The sequence below is a fragment of the Lygodium microphyllum genome, chromosome 30 (genome assembly GCF_053477565.2).
Source record: "Lygodium microphyllum isolate KBCC chromosome 30, Lygodium_microphyllum_v1.1.10, whole genome shotgun sequence".
In the NCBI taxonomy this organism is placed as follows: Eukaryota; Viridiplantae; Streptophyta; class Polypodiopsida; order Schizaeales; family Lygodiaceae; genus Lygodium; species Lygodium microphyllum.
This window is the reverse complement of record NC_141164.1, coordinates 16,931,421-16,950,513: the sequence shown is the minus strand read 5'-3', so window position 1 is coordinate 16,950,513 and position 19,093 is coordinate 16,931,421. Positions and strand designations below refer to the sequence as shown.

The window sequence follows — 19,093 nt, the reverse complement described above, 5'->3', positions numbered from 1 at the left end:
CACAGAGCACTTGTCCTATTTGAAGACCCCCAATGAGCAGCCTCCACATGAACACTTTACCTTGATACGGAACCTTAGACTTCCAAAGCTGGATAAATCTTTCCCGCAATTTCTTTTTGCTATTCCTAAGATGCCATAACTTATTAACTTTCCCCGTGACCCATCTCTTAGCTTCCACCATCTGATGATATATTTGATTAGCTGACCTTTTCTCAAAATCATCAAGAAGCACAAACATCCAGTCACGCCATGGATCCAATGGTTGTAAGGCAGGCAAAGGAGAGAACCTCTGAAGACTGTCTTGTATGGACGGCCAAATGTCCCTGTATCCATGAGGCACCCTAAAATATTGACGAATATGCCTAAAAGAATAAAGACGGGGCTGCCCAGGAATAACTCTCTCTCTCTCTCTCTCTCTCCCTCTCTCTCTCGCACACGTGCATGCACACACATTCTCGATAGTTCAATTATGCCAATAGCCTCAAAAGCATAGAAAGTGGAAAACCACTAGCACATGTGGCCATATTGATCTTGTAAATTTAGGGTTTCCAAAGACCCATCACTTTAGATGCATAGAGCTTCCAACAACACAATGACAAACTCAAGACGTGGAAGACCATTTGCACTAAGTCATTGGGTAAGCTAGAAACCTATAATGAGAGGTCTCTTCACCTATAGTACATAAAGAGTAGGAGCCATATATATAAAATGGTATTTTAAGAGGGCCACAAGTGGGAGACCACCCACCAACATTCTCCATAGGAGGACTCTGCACCATGCTTTGCCTCGCGAGGCTTATCCATTAACTATGCATTCATTGAGAACCTCTCTCTAACACCTCCATTGAGCATCACTCGTATTGATGAGCTTGATTGATAAGTATAGAGAGATTTGTGTCTGCAACTTATATATTGAAAGAGCTAGGCCATGAAGGATCAATCCAAATCCATAAAAGCTTTCTCCAAGTTTAGTTGAACCATCACCATCTCTTGATTTGTATATATGTGAATAATCCATTGCAATTTGTACATTGAGAATATTATGTAAAATATTCTATCCTTTGATGAATCCATATTGAGAAGGGTACACTATCTTCAAGAGATGTTTCTGTGAGAGCGCGCAACAGAAAGGAATGAAAACAGAGAGACAAAGGAACAAAGAGACTGCAAAGAAAGAAGAATGAAATCTGCCCTCAACAAGAAAAAATGCTGATACAAACTAGAAAGTGGAAGGAGACTAATCAGTCCTTGTATGTAGCCCACAACATCAATGAGGGTACTAGATTAGACTGATGATGACGACAGCATTGGAGATGGAGGAAGATGATGGAGTTGGAGTGTGCACCCGCTAGGGAAGGAGGAAGATGAATGAATGATGGGAGAGGTAGAATATGTACAGCCAAAAATGCCCAAATATGGCCAACCCGCTTTAGGGGAGGCCATAAATGTTGGCCGACCAGTAATAAATGTTGTTCAATGACGAATAAAATGCTAGAAAAATATGGGGGTGACCTTGGAAAAATCCCAGATGACAATGACAATGTTTGGCGGGTGTAGGTAGATTGTGGAAAGTAGTAATTGCCTGGAAAATGCACACAAAATCCCAATTGGAGGAGAAAATGTACTGAAAGGCAATAAATTGAGTGCTCTAGAATGACCAACCTCCTCCATCAAAATAAGTGAGAGACAGGTCAGAGCTCCTAGAGCCCTGATTTGACTGAGATTGAGGCTCACAGGCAAGAGATGGAAAGGCATGAAAAACACAATTGCTAACAGTTTCTACAATCTATTAGCCAACACCTTGGCGAAAATCTTATATATGCCGTCAATGTTTGAGAGAGGAAAGCAAAGGCACCTAGGGGAGCAATTTGATGGCTGCTGCCTTCCAAGAATCAAGGATAATCACCATCTCCCAAACTTCCTAACAAAGGGGGGGTCAAAGGGGATGCAAGCACATCTACATACTTTGCAAATCCTTCATTCATCAGGCCATCCCAGCAAGGGCTTTTGTCCTTGGATATATGCACCAGAGTTGCATTCACCTCATCTTCACCAATATTTCCATCCAAGGATGCAACTATGTGAGGGAGGGACCAGATTCTTGACCAAATAATAAAAAGAAACTGATCAATCACAACTCTCTCAGAAGTAAGCAGCTGGAGTCCATAAAGTAATCTCTCCACATATGCGCAATGTTCTGCAGATTTTTAATCATCTGTGCATTTTCCTTGGTAGAAGCAGCATATAGGCTGTGATAAAACTTATGTGCCTGGCAATTATTGTCATGCAAGCTCTCGGTCAAAGCTGCAAGCTGAACCTGCAGACAGGATTGCAACTGAAAAGGTTTAACAAGGCTTGTGGAAGAAGATGCTGAAACCAAAAATGATCGTTTGGAGTATCAATTAAAAGTGAATGCACCAATGCTAATAGCTGCTCTTTCCTGTCAATCTCTATCTTTAAAGCGTAGCATGGTGGATCCCATGTTGTCTAGCCACTCTGCATGTTATATACAAGCAGATTTATAAAAATCAACTCCAATACTAGGGAGGGCAGGTGAAATCTATCTAGAAGTTGCCTCATGTAACCATCGAAACGACATCATGTTCAAGAAATGAGGGGTTAAAATGGAATGGCAGCTTGCACAAATGACATTGAAAAGAGGTGCACATGTTGTTTGAACATCCTAGATTTCATGGGAAAGTGAATAGAAAGGACATAGTGTTGTTGAACCACAATCTTCAACACTTCTAGTAAGAAGAATCATCATGCATAACATGCATGTGATCCAGCCTACTCCAAGTATCCGTGTGCTGGGTAGAATGGGAGATATATTCATGTTGCCCATAGATTCTGTTTAAGGAATCAGGACATTTGATGCAAGAGTAATCCAGTCATTGCTTTCAGGTGTGTCCCTAACATGGTGTCTACATGTAGACTGAGAAGGATCCACACTCGTAATAAAGTCACCCATCAGCAAACCAGGCCTGCCAAGTTGAAGGTTTTGAGTATAATTATTGCTAAATCATTAAGATGCGTATCGACCTTAGATGTATACATGCCAATTAGCCACATAACTTCACCTTCATATGTAATCACAATTCCAAGAAGTCTGCTGGATACGACCCATTTGACCTAGACTTGCCACAATCTCTCATGTACAATCATCAACACACCTAAATAGTTCACTGATAAAACCCTGATGTGAAATTATGAAAAGCATGGCAATGTACTATCCTTCCTGCTTCTTGATGCATTTTCGGTTCAATTGTGCATAAGACATTCCAAGCATTTGTTTGCAACTCTCTCCACATATCATGGTATTTGCTTTGGGAGCAAATGCCTTGAACATTCCCAAGCGGCGATTTTCATAAGGAATAGAGGAAAATTTAGATGGAAGACTATTGCTGCATTTCCATTGCCTTTGTTTCCAATCCAGCTAACAATTCTTCATTTACAAAATTAGCCAATAGTGCGAATGCATTTTGCCACATGGCCATCTCTCTTTGAAGTAGTTGACTTACAGCATTCTAATGTGGGGATCTGGGGTCCCAAGGCATAATGACTGTTCCTAGTCAAAGACAAGATGAGCAGGTGGCAACCTAACCACGAATATTACCTGATGACCTATTCTGTTTTATCACAGGCTCTTTAGTGGGTTTGTCCTTCCTCCTTGCATAAATGTGAAGCACTTCATTATGGTATACGTGGCTACCAGCAAAATGTATCATCTCTGACTTTTTGCCCTTTTTTTTGTGTATGTTTGTGACTGTTTGCCTGCCTTGTTATGTACCTCTTGCCATACACTGTTGGGCATCCTTCAACCTCCACACAAATAGGATATTCTTATTTAAGGAACTATTGGAAAACAGCCATAGGTCTTCATGGTACCATCATCTACGTGAACCAAGCAGTGGTCAAAGAGCAAAGGGAGTTTGCTTAGGATCAATGTGTATTGTTCAGCTTTCTTCAACAATTCATCCACACATTCTTGTTATGTGATAGTGTGCACCCACTGCTTGATGAGAAAGAGGCAAAGGATTTCACACCTTCTGTGTGCCCACATGCGTATCCAAAACATCCTCATCAAAACCTTGCACATACTGATATATTCCCCAGTCGGAGTGTTGGCAAATTGCAATAGATGTTCTCAGTCTTCTTCCTCTAATGCATCAAAACTAAGTTGCTGCTTGTTCATAAGACAACATTTGAGACATTTGTGATGGCAGTGTGGCTAACACATGCGTTGGAGCATCGTCTGTATGTTTATCACATTTCATAATAGGCTTGGGGGTTGTTCCAACTGCCTCATCTTGATCCATTCCATTAACCCCCACAAATAGGTCAATGATGTCTGTATTGATTCCTGTAAGCATCAGATTTGCTCAGTTTGTATTCTGGAAGCTGGAAAACAGCCCATGCCAGTCCCTAAACTACAAGTTGGAAACCCAGATCCATAGTGATGAACAACAGCCCTAAAAACACCAGTCCGTTGGAAAAATAGGTGACCTATAAATGTGGGATTTCCTAGCTGATTTGCAGAACAGCGGTTGCTGCAAATTCTGAACAGCAGTCGTCAGCAACAGCAACTATTCAACCCCTCTGAAACTGCTACTCTGATGGGAATTTTGACAGTGCCAATAGCTTTGTAAGAGGGCAAATCCCTAGTGTGGCTGGTGAGCCCTCCCCTTTTGTCACCATCTTTCATTGAGGCGGAGAAGAAATCTGCTGTCTTTGTCTTGTTATGTGCAAGCTCTGCAGGAGTGGAGCAGTGATCTGTGTGTGTGTGTGTCATTTTTGAATTCTCACTTAACATGTGGATTAATTTTTAATCACATGGTTAAGTAAATGTTGCACATGTGAGGTGTAACTGGGGTTAGAGTAAATTTATTAGAGTAAATTTACGAGCTTGGGACCCGAGGAAATCACGAGATATCAAAGGCAAAAGTTGCTATAAGTTATGCCGCACAGGTACTTGGTAGTATTTGGTGCCAGTTGTTGGCCTAGAATATTCATTTGGCCATAAGTGTTAGTTGGTGACACTAAAGAAGTGGCGTTTGATGGTACCTAACGCTAATTTGATGGTGAAAGATAGTGCTGAGACAATCAGGAATGGAAGTTGCCTAGCCGATTTAATTATTGGCCAGTTAGATTATTTTTCAAGGCACCGAAATAATTATTAGATTAATTTTCAGTATTTAAAGACTGAAAATTAATATTTAATCATGGATAATGTTGAAAAAACATTTGAGAGGGAGGAGATACTGTTGATTTGATTTGCAATTGTTGGAGGACCTTTTGAGGCAGACAGGGGTAAGGGAAGACCAATCACCAGCAGGTCACAACATCTACAGGTTGTTAAGATAGGGTAGCAGTAGTAAATGACTGATTTTCTTCAGTTCTTTGCATCTATAAGTTGAGTCAAGGCAGCAGCAGTAAACGATATATTTTCTTCAGTTCTTCGCGAAGAAAGTATGAAATTTCTCTCTTCTTAATATTCTCTTTCATCCCCTAGTCTTTCGACAATCTTACTTCAAAGATTATAGCATTGAGATCACCAGATGTTGAGAAATTTCAGATTTCTCTTTGCTTTAAACTCTAATGTGCAGTAAAAATTAGGGTTTACCAGCAGCCTCGGGAAGCGTATTAGAAATCGAAAGCTCAAAGACTTGGATTCAACAAGGCTGAAGCTGTTTTTAGCCTATTCAAGTGGAGGGAGCAGCAAATCATTGAAGTTGTAGCATTTTCCATCTTCATCAAAGCGGGTGAAGGCCAATTGATTACTCGAATCAAGGGGCAAATCAGATTGAAGACTTGCTAGTCATTTTGGACAAGGGGAGTTGGAATACCGAAAGGAATTGGGAGAATCCTATTGTACATCTGTAATATTCCCGTTTGAAAAATATTACTAAACCGACCTCCTGCGCATCGTAAACTCGTGCAAATATTATCCTCAGTGCCGGTAGTTAATCTATAATTGCACGCGAGAAATGGAGAACTCCGCATTGGTAAACCGGGACCGAGGTTCCAAACCGCATCAACCGCGGGAAAACTCCCTCTTGGGAGGAGGTTAAGTGGATAAAGGTGGAATTATTGCAATTTTTTTTTCTTATTTTCCCTCAGCCGATGCGTGGCTGAAGGAAGGGGGGCTAAGTGGGGGAAGTGGTGACAAGGGGGAGGTGTGGGCTGCATATATAGCCCATGTGGAGAGGTCCCCTCTCCCCCCCTTGGATTATAAAAAACCCCCTTAGTGGAGGGGGGGGGGGGTTTAGAAGGCATGAAGGAGAGAGACTGTGTAAGCCTGCACGAGACATCGTAGAGGAGGAAAAGTTGAGTCGCCGCGCTGCAGAAGATAGCCACCGCCAGCTCCGCCATAGACTACCACGCCGCAACCATCCCTAGTCAAACCCACCCTTCTTGTGTCCGCCGATCGATGTCATCTTATAGCACGTGGTATCGTAGTTGCTGACCGTGATCAGAAGCTCCTAGAAGCTTCTTATTAGGAAGCTTCTAAGGGGCTTCTCTAAGTCCCCCTTCCCATTGAATTCTCCAAAAGCCCAATTTCCCCCTGGGTTTCGAAGAGGAAGCCTACAAGGCCCTTCCTACCAAATCTCCCACAAGCCCCTAGGCCTCGGGTCTTTGTAGAGACAAAGAGGGTTTCCTTAAACCCCTTTCCACAAGATCTTTACCCCTCGGGATTTTGAAGAGAATAAGTGGAAGCCTATAAAGCCCTCCTACCAATCATCCACAAGGCCCTAGGCTCAGGATTTAAAGTCTCCACTTTCGCAAGGTCCATCACAAGAACCCTTTTACGAATCCTTTCTTTTTCCAAAAGAAAGAAGGCCCAAGCTCCGAACCCTAAGGCCTTCCATAAGCCAAATTCCGCAAGTCCGTACTTTTGTCAAGGATCCGTATTTCAACGGGAATCTCCGTGCACGAGGGAGATGGGCAAAGATCATAAGGCTGCGAACCAAGGCAAGTAGTTCGAATTCACGAAGGCAAACTAGAAGCCGAAATCACGATGGCCCCTAAAAAGTCACAAGACGCACCTGCAGGAGGATCATCTCCTAATATTCATGTGGATATTTCACCGAGCCCACAAGTCCAGGTTTTCTTTCTATTTTTGATTTACGCATGGTTAATTCATGGAACTAGGATGCACTTATGCTTGTTAAATCCACCTAGTTAGATGCGATTGAAATAAATTGGCTATTTTAAATTTACTAGAAGTAACTCACGATTGAAGATTGGTCATTTGTACTTTCAATGGAATGAACGAAAAAGAACATAAGGTGTCTAAGCATTTTTAGCAAGTTGCCTTTGTGCATTGCAAAGTAACGAATCTAGAACAACTAATGACTACCATTACAAAGTCAAATTTTTTGTAGTACACCTTCGATTATGCATGGAAAGATTAGATCGCATGTCGCATTTTTAGACAAATCTTCTTCGTAATGATTCATTAAGAAAGTTGTTATCAACTGTAGGGAATTGCAAGGCATGGAAAAGATTCTAAGGGCTGCATGAAATAGGTTAACTCTAGCTTTAATTGGCATGAATCTCATTTAACTACGTAGTAGTTAGGAAAAGGTTGCATGTTGCGCATTCGACGTATGTAAGAATTTCATTCATCAAGGGTACACTTAGGGAAAGGTTGCATGGTTCATTTAAGCGTAAAATCCTAAAAGCTTAGTGGCATGAATCGTGAATGCATGTCCTAGTAGGATCAATGGAAGTTATGCCGAAATTGAACATACGCTTTGGTCTTAACAAGAAAAGTTAGGGTTTGTGAATCTAATCATACGTAGAGGCAATGAATCGTGTGCTTACGAGAATTGTATCGTAATGCAACTAGTTTTTTCCCTTTTAAATCAAGACAACATCTTTTAGAATGGTTCGTCCTTGTCATAAGACAAGTAAACGGGATTACCCAAAACACCTAAACCGCAAAGGATTCACATAGGATGGTTAAATCGATACAATATACTCCAAGTGCTAACTAGGGTTTAGCACGTTAAGGACTTGATCTAGTCGCACTTGTTGCCAAGTCGAAACCCTCATACCCAAAGGTCTTGCCCACATTCACGGAATGTAGGGACAATTGGACGTACTTGCAAGAAACGATCTAGGGTTTCTACCCTAAGGATTGCTCAATCATATGTTGAAACTCGGATTGAGTTGCAACCCCTAGGGCTGAACGTTGTCGGCCTAGTGCAATTGGGAATAGGTTGGATAAGAAGACACCCTAAACCCTGCTTCTTATCTAATCATGATTCCGCGACCAGAAGACGCCGTTCGATGGGGGAAATGATCCCATGGAATAGATGCGACACTTGTACAACAAGTTGCAACGTCGCATAATCTTGTGGTTTGATCACAAGAGAATGGCCAATTCCTGAGAATGAGATTGACAGATTCTTGCGCAAGTTTAACTTGCAAGAGAATGAGTAGTCATCCTATTATATTACCTTTCTTGGGAAAAATTGCCAAGATAAGGGAATTAGGTATTTGCTTGGAAGCAAAGGACTAATCAATAATTTGGAGCGACATAGTCGCCATGATTTACTGTTAATAAAACCTAATTGTATTGGTTGAGTTGAGTTAATAGGGTACAGCGTTAACCCAGGGACAAAAGGGAGAACAGACAAACCCTTGGGGATCTTGCTAAGTCGCAATTGATCGCGGATCGAATGCTGGATGCATTCGGAGAGAAGGATTTACTCCTTATCAGTTGGCCAAATAACGACACTGGATATGATTGTGCTTGTAACAGTTTAGAGAGCACTGTTTGCTTTGTTTGCTCAAGGAACTAAAGGATGAAAAGATATCTAATGCTTTAGGTTGAAGGCTTGAAGGGAGAGGTAGCCTTAGTTACCCCCGACTGTCTGCCTAACCCTAACCAAGGGGGTTGTTAGCCGCACCGGGAACGTGGACCAAACCCGCCGCGTGAGGTCTCTCCGTTGAGCGCTACTTGGAGCAGGAGGACGCTTGGGTGCTAGGGGGGGATCTGGCTATAAATCCCTCGCCTTTCGGACCCTGCACAAGAGGCCAATGTGTCTCGGGATTGGATCTCGTGGCCCGCATACTAGTCTATAGGCGGAATCTTGGATTAGTAATCCCTGTGGATTGCTGGATAGCCTTCGGGCGGATTATGGATAAGCCTGCGGGCTGGACTTTATGAATGTATTCCAAAGATAAATATGATAACTTGTTGAAAAGGAACTTGTTTGACGCTGTTTTTCTATGTGCTAAGATTATGTGAAGGAATCGGTGTCTAACGGCTAATTAAGAAAGCTGCTTGATGCATGTCCAACTAAATGTGATAGGTAATTAGACAACTAAAGCAACCTTGAGGATAGCCATCAGCGAATGTCGGAAAAGCTCCAAAGATTCATTTGACAAATTCATAGAGAAAGGTGCGGAGCTTCTGCGTGAAAGAAACCTCAAGAAGTTCTGGACTCACCATAAGAAGTTGACGGGTGAGTATAGGAGTAGCGGCATTGAGTCACAACCCATTCAGGACCCTTCTGGGAACTTGCAAACTGACCCGGAGGTTCTATGAAATCTCTGGTTTAGGCATTACTAGAAGATTTTTGAGGTAGGAGAGGGGCACAGTAAGGATGTGGACTTCTGGAAAGATCGGGGCGATGACCTAAGACTATGGCCCCAAATCCGTGAGGTGGAAACCCCCATCGAATGGCCGGAAGTCCTCTTCGTCTGTTGAAAACTCAAGTGACACAAGGCTCCCGGAATTGACGGGATCCCGAAGTCTTCAAGCTATTGGCGAGAGACAAGGGACGGAAAGATAATCCTGAGATACCATGTACTAAGATGGGGGAAGCAACTCTCCACTTGCTGAAAGCTATCTTTGAATTGGGAGAGATTCCTGAACACATTGATACCTCAGCGGTTGTCCCCATACCCAAGAAGGGTGACCCGACGTCAATGGACAACTATCGTGGCATCTCCCTCATCGCAGTGGTACTCAAGGTCCTCTCCTCCATTGTGGCGCAGAGCTTGTCAGACAATCTCGAGAAAAGGAAGTTCTTCCTTCGAGGACAAGCAGGATTTAGGCCAATGGAGGAGTGTATCGCCCAAGTGGTGATGTTGGATGAAGGGATTCGACGCCGTCATAATGCAGGTAAGCCAACCTACGCGGCATACATTGACTTTCAGAAAGCATACGACACAGTATCTCATGAAGCACTCTTCGTGAAACTGCAAGCGGCGGGCGTGGAGGGCAAAACTTTGAGATTTATCAAAGCCCTATACCACCGATCCACAGTTCGAGTCAGGGTGGGAGACTCACTATCTGACCCCATCCCTGTAGAAAGGGGCGTGAGACAAGGTTGCCCCATGTCACCCACCCTATTCAACATTTTCATTAACGACATTATACGGGAGGGTGAAAACCTAGGATGTGATATCCCCGGGTTGAAGGAGAAATTACAAGCTCTGCTCTTTGCAGATGACGTGATTCTCCTAGCAAACAACCCAGGAGATCTACAAAAGAGCCTTGATAGGATTGCCGAATGGGCGAAGAAGTGGGAGATGAAATTCGGAATCACCAAGTGCAAAGTTACCATGTTCTTTGGTAGTGATGCGGAGAGGACAGCCTTCAAGGTGAGGCAATTCCATATTGGCGGAGAGAATGTCGAACACTGCGCTGAGTACAAATATCTCGGCGTGACTTTGGATGAGCATCTCTCCATTGGAAAGATCACTGAAGAGAGGTTGGGGTTGGGAAGGAAGGCACTTTATGCCCACCAACACTTCCTCACCTCACGATCTGTGCCAATTTGGACTCGATTGTTCTTTTTCAAATCTTGTGTATTCCCCGGGCGGAGCTTATGGGGGCCCAAAATCGGGGGAAGTTGCGCTCACTAGAAAGGATGGTTGCAATTGGAATGTGGTGGATTGTGGGAAAGAGTAGCAACTCGACCACGGTTGGGGGTGCCACTCTACACCACGAGCTACACATCCCCCCTGTGGCCGCATACTGCGGAGGCCAAAGAACCCGAGCTCTTGCCAAGTACCCACACCTCAAGACTTGGGTCCGAGAGATGAGTCGAAACCCAGCCCCTAAGGGAGCGAGAGGTAAGTGGGCGTGGGAGATGCGAACATGACATTGGAAGAAACGATATGTACCTGACGCCCCATTGAACGCGGTGCGACTGCATGTATGGGCCAAGTGGGACAAACAACATGACTGCATGTCCCTCAAGCCGTATCTACAAAACAAGTTTGCGGACACCACAGGTTACTTGTTCCGAAGTAATCTCAGGAGAGGGGTGAAACATGGAGTAGAACGCTATCTACTCTTGGCACGCATTGGAGGATTGGTCCTTCGGGACAAAATTCACCTAAGAAGACCACAACAGTGCCCTTGTTGCAATAGGATAGAGGTTGGGTCTTCACTTTGTCACATAATGCTCCAGTGTGATGCATTTATGGACCTGCGGGACCGTACTCTTGGCAACCTCATTCGAGACAGTCGAGAGATTCTAGGCCTCGACGGCACCGATGAGGAAGCTGTTGTGATCCTCCTTGGAGGGGAGGCTTGTGGAAAGAGGTTACCCAACTGGGTGGCCCCGAAACTGCACTCGAGGGATGTGGCAGCTGGACATGTTCCAGTCGTTACATTCCTTGGTGAAGCTATACCGCGATACTCGCGAGAACTGCATAGCTCATAACTTCCGATCCCTTGGGAAATGACGAAGATACCCCAAAGACATCAAATACATGTGTCACTGAGCTATGTTCTTGCGATATCACTAAACGGTTGGTTTCACCAAAACTGGTTACCTCTAGCAATGGGGTCTAAGGGTAACCTGTGGGAACGGACACCTCCTATGAGCCGATGTCGGAGCTGGGCATGGCACTCCCTCTGCGGGAACCTGTCGGGATGGGGCATTTTACCGGGTGAGAGTTAGGGCAACCCTTTCTCAAGTCCCGGACTACCTGGGCTCCCATATGGGGGTCTTGGTGCCTATCCTCACTAGCCAAGTGGCAGGTCTCCCCAGAGCTATCAACCGAAGGGAGCGGAGGAAAGCGGATGTGTCCGCCGAAGCCGGAGGCGTAAGGGTTTGGCCCTGTGGTAGCGCGTGCACCAACATACCATACTCACTTAGTGAATATGACATGAAGGTGCACACCCGACTCACAAAACAAAATAAAAAAGCGGTGGATGTGGCCATGGGTCCGTCCTACATATGGGTGGTCCCGGTTGGCCGGGAACTTTTCTCAATCATAATGTACAGCAAGGAGATCTTCTCAAAGAAAATGAATAGCAAGGGCGCTGAAGAGTCTAGGTTATAATAATCCCGGTTTATGCTGTTTTAGGGGAACGGAATGGGACTATGCCTTATGGCAGAGAGGTCGAGCCTTGCATCCCTCTCGTTTCCCATTCTCCTTGAACCAAGTGCAGCGTGAATCCGCTTCGGCCCTGGCGTTTCTGCGTAAAGTAGTTCGCTTGGGGTTCGACGCTAGTTGCCGTTTAGGAAATGACCATTAGGGGAAACCCTGATTCAAGTCGGTCCTAAGTGGAAACGGCCAGAATACTTCCACTACGTGGCAGACGCGGTTTAGATTGCAAACCCCGTAACATTCCATGGGAGTGCCGGACGGAGCTTTCTAGACCTCCTTTTCGATGGACTGCTAAGATGTGTCCTTAAGGGAACAGGTGGACACATTACAACATCAACTTATTCTTCAATTAAGTTGAATAAGTATCAAAAGGAGCGCCAGTTTTGGGGTCAATAGGGTGTGTGATGTCCAAGATTATATAGTAAAGTGTGCATTTGAGTTTTTGTGAATTTGTTAATTGCTGTAAATAGTGCTATATAGATTAATTACCACCCTATTGGAGAAGGAAGGTTGGTTATATGGTTCCATTGCCCTGATACCACTCAATCCCTTGATTTGGTGGATGCGAGGCACTTGATTGTAAGCCAAAGCTTTGTGCTAGTGCTGATTTTTAATCTCAGGTTAGTGAGATGGATTCAAGGAGTGATGATACCTCTCAGTATGAACATTCACATGGGAAGGAAGGAAATGTAATGCTTGACCTTAGACAAGGCTCAGACCATGGATATCAAGCTGAAAATGTTGCTGTTGGGCAAGATGTACGGCCTTCAGGCATAAGGAGACTAATGACCAGCAAAGTGAAGAGGAATTTGATGACCAATTCAGGAATTGGATGAGGACAACAGCACATCTCTTTGCTGAATTGGCAAGGAATCCTCAATTTACTCGACTTTTGAATGCTCTAAAGAAGGACAGCAAAGGCAAGAAGAAGAAGACGTCTTGTACACCTTCGGGACAGCAAGATGCACCAAAGATAATGCCAAACCCTTCATTTGAAGCTCCCAAAGATGCTAATGAAATAAAATAGTTAGTACCTATGTGGCAAGGAATGCAAATGCAAGGCCATCATGGAAGTGCCAATCCAATGGATTTTGGACAGCCGCACATGCAGGCTATGATGGGGCAGCCAAGATATTTTGGTGGAGGCACGATTTTTCATGCTATGGTTGGACAACGGTTGCATACGGGAATGTATGGCACAAATCCCTATGGTATGCCGCAACCAATGTATGGTGTGCAAGGTCCAATGTATTCGGGCATGGCTAGAAATATGCAAAACCCTATGTATGGCAGCATTGGCTTGATGCTTGGGACATAAAGTAGCATGTTTGGTACTGCATCTGCACTCTCAAATGCTTGTGGGATTCAAGGAATGAATGTTGGTGATGCAAATGCTCTGTTTAGCGTTGGTTTTGATGTAAATTCAGCGAATGCACCCTTTTTGCAGTAGCCAGTGTATGACAACTTGACATCCAAAGGGCAATAAAAGACTATGATGAGGTGGAAAAGTAGTGATGTTTGAGTCCTTCAGCGGTGTACAAGATAGGCTGAAAGCTTTGACTTTCATTCAGTAGTTTGATGCAACCTATTCAAGGGGGAACTTCATGGAGTCCTCAAAGATTCAAAAGGCAGTCACTTTCTTGAAAGGGAATGCATTACAATGGTGGTTCACTCTTTTGATGCAAGGTAAAGCATCGTCAATGTGGGTACAATTCAAGAAAATGTTTGTATTGAATTGGTTGACAAATACCTTTGAGATGGACATCACGACAGCTTGGAATAAGATGGATGCTAAGGAATGTGCACAAGATCCCACAGCTTCTTGAGTTTATGTTCTTACTATAGAAAGTATGTACACGGGTTTGTTGAAATTGCATCTTCATTGTATGCCTTGCAGAAGAAGGATAAGCCATTTAGATGGACAACAGTGGAAATTTCAGCATTTGAAAAGTTGAAGAAAAAGACGACTTTAGATTTTGTGCTTGTATTGCTCGATCTAAGGAAGTCATTCATTGTTCACTAAGATGCCTTGTGAAAATTCAAATTCACTATTTTACTATTGATTCATTTGGCAGTGCAATCGAGGATGATTGCAAGGATTTTTAGAGGGAGGATTGTCATAAAGACATGTTTTTTTGAAATCTCACTTAACATGTGGATTAATTTTTAATCACATAGTTAAGTAAATGTTGCACATGTGAGGTGGAACTTGGATTAGAGTAAATTTACGAGCCGTGGATCCAAGAAAATCACGAGATGTTAAAGGCAAAAGTTGCTATAAGTTATGCCGCAGAGGTACTTGGTGGTATCTAGTGCCAGTTGTTGGCCTAGGTCATTCATTTGGTCATTAAGTGTCAGTTGGTGACACTAGAGAAGTGGCATTTGATGATATCTAACGCTAATTTGATGATCAAAGATGGCGCAAAGACAATCGGGAGTGGAAGTTGCCTATTTGATTTAATTATTGGTTAGTCAAATTATTTTTCAAGGCATCCAAATAATTATTAGATTAATTTTTGGTATTTAAATATTGAAAATTAATATTTAATCATGGATAATACTGAAAAAACCATTTGGGAAGGTTATCATTTGTAAAAAATGCCCATGCAAGTTTGAAAAACATCTTTAGAAACTAGAGAGAGGGATTTTAGTGTATTTAGCCTGCAAGAGAGAGGGAGGAGATGCTGCTGGTTTGATTTACAGTCATTGGAAGACCTTCTGTGGCAAGCATGGGTAAGAGGAGACCAATCAACAACAAGTGACAACATTTACAGGCTATTGAGATAGGGCAGCAACAGTAAATGAGTGATTTTCTTCAATTCTCTACGTCTACAAGTTGAGACATTGCAGCAGCGGTAAACAATAGATTTTCTTTAGTTCTTTGCGAAGAAAATTGGAATTTTGTCTCTCCTCAACATTCTCTCTCATCTCCTAGCCTTTCTACAATCTTGCTCCGTAGATTATAGCATTGAAATCATCAGAGGTTGGGAAATTTCAGATTTCTCTACTTTAAACCAAACCCTAATCTGCAACTAAAATTAGGGTTCAATAGTAGCCTCGAGAAGCGTGCCAAAAATTGGAAGCTCCAAGATTTGGATTCAATAGGGTTGAAGCAGTTTTTAGCCTATTCGAGTGGAGGGACTAGCAAATCATTGAATTTGTAGCGTTTTGCAACTCCATCAAAGCAGGTGAAGGCCAATTGATTACCCGAATCAAGGGGCAAATAAGATTGAAGACCAAGGTCATTTTGGACAGCAAGGGGAGTTGGAATACCGGAAGGGATTGGGAGAATCCCATTGTACATCAACTTCTTCTTCAATTAAGTTAAATAAATACCGAAAGGAGTGCCAGTTTTAGGGCCAACAAGGTGTCCAATGTCCAAGATTATATGGTAAAGTGTGCATTTCAGTTTTGTGAATTTGTTAATTGCTGTACATAGTGCTTAATCGGGTTATTATCCGAGGAGGAAGGCTGGTTACACACACACACACACACACACACATTCATATGGCATTGCAACATCTCCACCTTCTCTCGTCTCTGGGCACCTCTGTTTCTCCATTTCACTCTTTCGGTTGTTTGCTGCCTCTGTGCATATATGTCTGACGCTAACTGACGTGTAGCCATCCTGCTGGTTCACAAGACTTAACACTTTACTCAAGCTGCAGGGCGGAACTGCCATAGCTTCTAATTTCCTGTGCTAGTTCTCATTTTTATGAGGATGAGGAAGATGATGATGAGGATGCATTTCCACTTACCAGATCGATGCCATAAAAATATCATTTAGTGGGACTTCTTCCCCAACATCCCCAAGCTTGAGCAGGCTATTTGAGCAGTGCTTTTTTTGCTCCTACTACTTCCTCCTACCATGTCACGGCGTTAGTGCAGGGCCTGATAGAGAGAGCATTTGTGGGTTCGAGTTCACGATTGAGGGACAAACACGAGCATGAGCATGAGAAGTCACAGGTTTTCAACAGCAGATGCCTTTCCTGCTTCCCCTTGACACCATCTATCATTAAGCCTCTGCATATCAGCACTCTCCCTTCTGTTCTGTGCAGTTCCACTCAATAGTTTTCCTTGCTCTCACCAATTTGAAGACGTGGGGTGTCTATAGATGGCCACAGTTAGTCTGTTTTAGTTGCTTGAAATTTGTACATGGTTTTTTTATTACTTCATTTTAACCATGTGGTGATCTAATTGCATACGAATTTCACCAAAGTTTAGCACGAGGACTTGTTCCAGCTAATCATTAAGTATACAGATGATAAAAATTAGTCGATGGATTTTATTCATGAGCACTCAGATAAAGAGCGCTTGATTTTATGAAAATGTGAAACGTGAATTTTGACTAGCTTTTCATTTTGATGATTGTACAATTTTGAACTGTGGTCTGAGAATTGTACTTTTGTTTGGAGTTGAATAGCTCTTCATTTAGATGATTGTACAATTTTAAACAGTAGTAGTCCTTAAAATTGTAAATTTGAGAGTTTATCGCATGCTTTCCTACTAAATCATGTTTCATGATATTGATAATGATGATGATGATGATCATAAAGAAGACGCATGCCCTTTGACTTGAAATTTGAATGTGGGAATGAATGTTGAAGGACGTTTGGAAGCCTCACACACACGCACATGCACACGCACACACATTAATGCTTTCAAGCCCAAAAACAAAACCAGCAAGGGCAATGCTCATGTGCACCTGTCTTGTTCCAAGGCAATTTCAGTTGGTCTATTGGGTTGCAGATTTTCAGTAGGACCTGTGATTGGTTTCATTGGATAATGTTTGTTTGCATATGACCAGATACTTGCCATTCGGTGGAGGTCCTAGGAAATGTGTCGGAGACATGTTTGCCACGTTTGAGGTGAGTGGAAGAAAGCAAACCTGTCATCTTGTTGTTCTCAGTGAAGAAGATGTGTTGTGGCTTAAACATCAGGGGAGTAGGAATTCAGTGTAATTTGCTGGTTGTCCAGAACATCACGGCCATAGCAATGCTGTTAAGGCGGTTCAACTTCGAACTGGCTACGGGAGCACCACCAGTAAGAGCATTGAATTTGCGCAAGTCACATTGTTGGTAACGCACGAAAGTGTCTAATCTATGTCATTTTACTGATTGCTGCTGCAGGTTGGCATGACAACAGGGGCTACAATTCACACCACCGCAGGCCTGCACATGACTGTCACACGTCGGACAAGGCCTCCTGTGATACCCACCACCGACGCTCCAAGCCTCACCACCATCGATGAAAACGGCTTAATCAAGAACTACACACCCGGCCCTGAAGCCATAACAGTTTTTCCTCCTCAGAAAGAGAGGACCAAGACTGACAAAGTAGCCATTGATTAATGGTGCAGTCAGCTGCACGCTCGAGTAATCTATGATTCTAGGCTACGAAGTGTAGATAGAAAATAAATCTCTACGTTGCTGTAAATAGTGACAGCATCCATTGATGCATCTGTAACGAGATCTTAGGTGGGTTAAGTGCTAGTATCTGAGACCGTCCAACGTTCTCTCCTTTTCTAATCAACACGTAGCTTTACCTTTTCTTTTTTCTTTCGACAAAAGGCCAGCGTCCAAACCCAATATGTATTCACGTGGTTGTGGGATCAGAAAGAACGATTAAGGCCTGTTTTAACACTCGCGCAGCGGAAGATGGATGTTCTTGTCGAGGAGATATTAAAAAGGTTATCTGAATTTACTTTCTCGGATACCTTCACGGTTAAGATTTAGCTTGTTAACCAAAAAGTTCGCGGTTCAAACCTTGTGTCGGCTGTTCATTGGTTTGACACTTTTCTGAGTGGACTTAGCCGGGGTATCATTGCCGCTTTGAGAATATGGCAGGCCCAGATAGTGTGTAACCATGTCGGACCCGCTGGAATTAGTATGTGTACGTTGGATTCCTCTAATCTGAAACCATACTTTTATATTGAGTCCACTCAGTGATGGCTTTTTCACCCGCGCAAAGTTGGCTGGACGTGTGTATAACCACCCTAGTGATAAAAACGGTCACTTTGGCCGGGGTATCATTGCTAGTTGAGAAAATGGCGAGCCAGGATAGTATGTGTGCAACCACGTCGGATCCACTAGATAGAATGTGTGCAACCATCTCAGATTTCTCCAGATGGTTGCTCAGGCGAATCTGAAACCCTAGCTTTATTTTGAGCCCATTGATTTGGGGTTTTTTAACTAATGCACAGTTGGGCGGACGAGTGGGTAACTGCCCTAATTATAAAAAGAGGGGAAAGACGCTTGTGAGTGGGTTTGGCCGGGGTATCATTGCCACTTGAGATTATGGCGAACTCCGATAGTACGTGTGCGATCACGTTGGACCCGCTAGGATACCATGTGTGCAATCACGTCTGGTTTCTCTACATAGTGGACCGGGGACGACTTTGAATCCATACGCTTATTTTGAGCCCACTAATTGGTGGCTTATTCACCCGCGCAAAATTGGATGGATGAGTGGGTAACCACCTTGACTTTTAAAAGAGAGAGAGAGAGGTTTCTGAGTGGACTCGACTGGGGTATTATTGCCGTTAGAGAATATGGCGGGCTTGGATAGCGTGTGTGCAGTTGTGTTAGATCCCGTAGGATAGTATGCGCAACCCCGTTCAGATTTCTCCAAATGGTCGTCTGGACAAGTTTGAAACCATACTTTTATTTTTGAGCCCACTCATTGGTGGCTTTTCACCCACCCAAAGTTGGGCGAACGAGTGTGTAATTGCC

The 19,093-nt window shown here is 43.4% G+C and overlaps 1 protein-coding gene across 2 annotated transcripts in view; it reads left to right on the top strand.

The window, feature by feature from the left end:
- CYP97A3 (cytochrome P450, family 97, subfamily A, polypeptide 3) overlaps nucleotides 1–17,931 on the top strand; it is a 65,945-nt gene extending 48,014 nt beyond the window's left edge. For both annotated transcript variants that reach the window (XM_087672694.1, XM_087672693.1), the window contains exons 14-16: nucleotides 17,170–17,230; nucleotides 17,340–17,405; nucleotides 17,492–17,931. In XM_087672694.1, coding sequence (XP_087528820.1) covers nucleotides 17,170–17,230; nucleotides 17,340–17,405; nucleotides 17,492–17,713 — 349 coding nt within the window. In that variant the 3' untranslated portion in view covers nucleotides 17,714–17,931. The remainder of the gene's footprint in view (nucleotides 1–17,169; nucleotides 17,231–17,339; nucleotides 17,406–17,491) is intronic.
- Nucleotides 17,932–19,093: the final 1,162 nt, after the last annotated feature.